The 2,035-nt window shown below is 61.0% G+C and overlaps 1 protein-coding gene across 1 annotated transcript; it reads right to left on the minus strand.

Annotated features, from left to right (window-relative positions):
• Positions 1-291: 291 nt before the first annotated feature.
• On the minus strand, positions 292-627 carry EMIHUDRAFT_255262 (hypothetical protein; the record flags this gene model as incomplete). Its single annotated transcript, XM_005773827.1, has 1 exon — positions 292-627. The coding sequence occupies one exon, from the start codon at positions 625-627 to the stop codon at positions 292-294; it is 336 nt and encodes a 111-aa protein (XP_005773884.1).
• Between the last annotated feature and the right edge of the window lie 1,408 nt (positions 628-2,035).

The following is a 2,035-nucleotide window of genomic DNA, read 5'->3' on the forward strand; positions in this document are numbered from 1 at the left end:
CGGTTATTCTTCGCATCGCGCCGCGCCTCTCTCGACAAGCGTTTTGTGTCAGCGTCGGTCGTGAGAGCGCAAGTGCGAAATATTCGTGTGCGTGTACGTACAAATAGTGAAAAAGGATGCGACGCTCACCCCGGGTACCCGCATCGTGGTGCGCGTGTAGAACCCACGGGCAAGCCGCGGACCGGCACATCGTACCCCAAGAGAGACTGCAAGTCTCGGTGGCGGAACAAACGGCTGGTACAGAGGATCGAGCATCGTGGTACTCGCATGCGGAGTCTCTTTGTCATGCACTCACTGTGGCGTGAGGTATCCGGCGTTGTAGGCCCACGTGCCGGCAATCACGGGCACGAGGACGGTGACCAGGCCACCGACGAGGTAGATGCTCGACTCGACCCGCCGCCCGGTGCCGAAGTCTTCATCCGGATCGACCCCGCTCGCGATCTTCTTCTGGCGCGCCCACTCCTCAAACTCCCGGTCCTCCTTACTCTTCATGAACACATCCGGCGCCAACCGCGGAGCGCCGACCGCGCCGCGGCGAGTCAGCGCCGGCTGCCGCAGGGCCGACGACACCTGCAGGCTGCTGGCGAGGCCAGCTAGCGCGAGAATAAGAAGGGTGAGCCGCAACATTGCCAAGAAGCGTCCGATCCAAAACAAATTAGGTGCCCTGTAGGCTTGGCTGCAAAGGGGATTTTTGTTGTGCCGACTTCGATCTTCGTGTGTGCTCCGCTTCTGAGAGAGAGATTTTGAGACATGAGAGAGAGAGAGACAGAGAGAGAGAGAGAGAGAGAGAGAGAGAGAGAGCCGAGATAGAAAGAGAGAGATTTTGAGTGAGACGGTTTAGAGAGAGAGAGAGAGAGAGAGAGAGAGAGAGAGAGAGAGAGAGAGAGAGAGAGAGAGAGAGAGAGAGAGAGAGAGAGAGAGGGAGGGAGGGAGGGAGTACATTTCTTTCTAATTTTATTTCGCCTCGAGCGGCTGTGATCTGTGATCTGTGATCTGTAAGGGTCCGCCCGCAGGCGCATTTTGTATACCGAGGCGGTGCCCGGTGCCGAACCTGTCGGACCTTAAGACAGCATTGTAGATCCCTGGGCGAGGGTGATGGAGGGGGGGGTCCGGCGGCGGAGCACCCACCTCCTCCCGGCGTGCCGGGAGGCAGGATGTCATCCCCCGTTGATCCAGGCCGCCCCGTCGGGGGTAGACCGCTCGTCTAGCCAATCAGCCTTAAGCGAGCGGTCTGGCCGTTGGAATGGCCGAGTTTGGTGTGGGCTTGCGTCCTCGCATCGATCGTGGTTGTAGGGATATCGTTATGAACAACAATCACCACATGGGGAGGCGGCTGTCTCTGAAGGCGAACCTCAGTTACGAGCCACCCCCCCTACTTGCCTCCTCTTTGTTCCCTGGCTTTCTGTCTCTTGCGCGCCTGCTGTCCAAGCTGTGCCCCCCGCGTCTCGCCTCCTCGCACCCACCCCGGCGGGGGGGCGCCTTCGTGCCTTTCGTCCCCTGCAGTGCGTGCGCGCTCCTCCCCGTACGTCACCGGCCCCCCGTCCTCTGTGTGCTGTTGGCTCGCCCCCTCTGCCTGACCCATTGAATCGCTACGTTCATTCTCAAATCGCCCCCGCTTCCTCTGCGGCTGGGACGCCTCGTGCTCTGGCTGTTCCTCGTCTACGTCCATCACTGTGAATTCGTCGTCTGTCTGGCTGCCTTCGTTTGGATGGCCCGTTTCGGGTGGTTGCTCGCTCGGCCCTGGCTCTGTTGTGCGGTCGGGCATCTCTTCGTCCTCGCTCCTCTCTCCATCTTCGTCGCCGTCGTTGGCGTCTTCGGGGTGTCTGTGTCCGTCCCCGCCGCTGCCTCCTTGTAGGAGTTCGAAACGGAGTCGGTCCAGGAAGCGTCGTGCGGCTCTTCGGTTCCGTTGGCCCTTCCTGGGCGCCCGTTGGCTGCCTTGGCTGCTCTGGCTCCCCTCGCTCTCTTTCCCCTGACTCTGTTGGCTGTACTGACTCTGGCTCCCCCCGCCCTCCGCCTCTTCCTCCGTTGCTACGTG

The sequence above is a fragment of the Emiliania huxleyi genome (assembly GCF_000372725.1).
Source record: "Emiliania huxleyi CCMP1516 unplaced genomic scaffold EMIHUscaffold_3251, whole genome shotgun sequence".
Taxonomy (NCBI): Eukaryota; Haptophyta; order Isochrysidales; family Noelaerhabdaceae; genus Emiliania; species Emiliania huxleyi.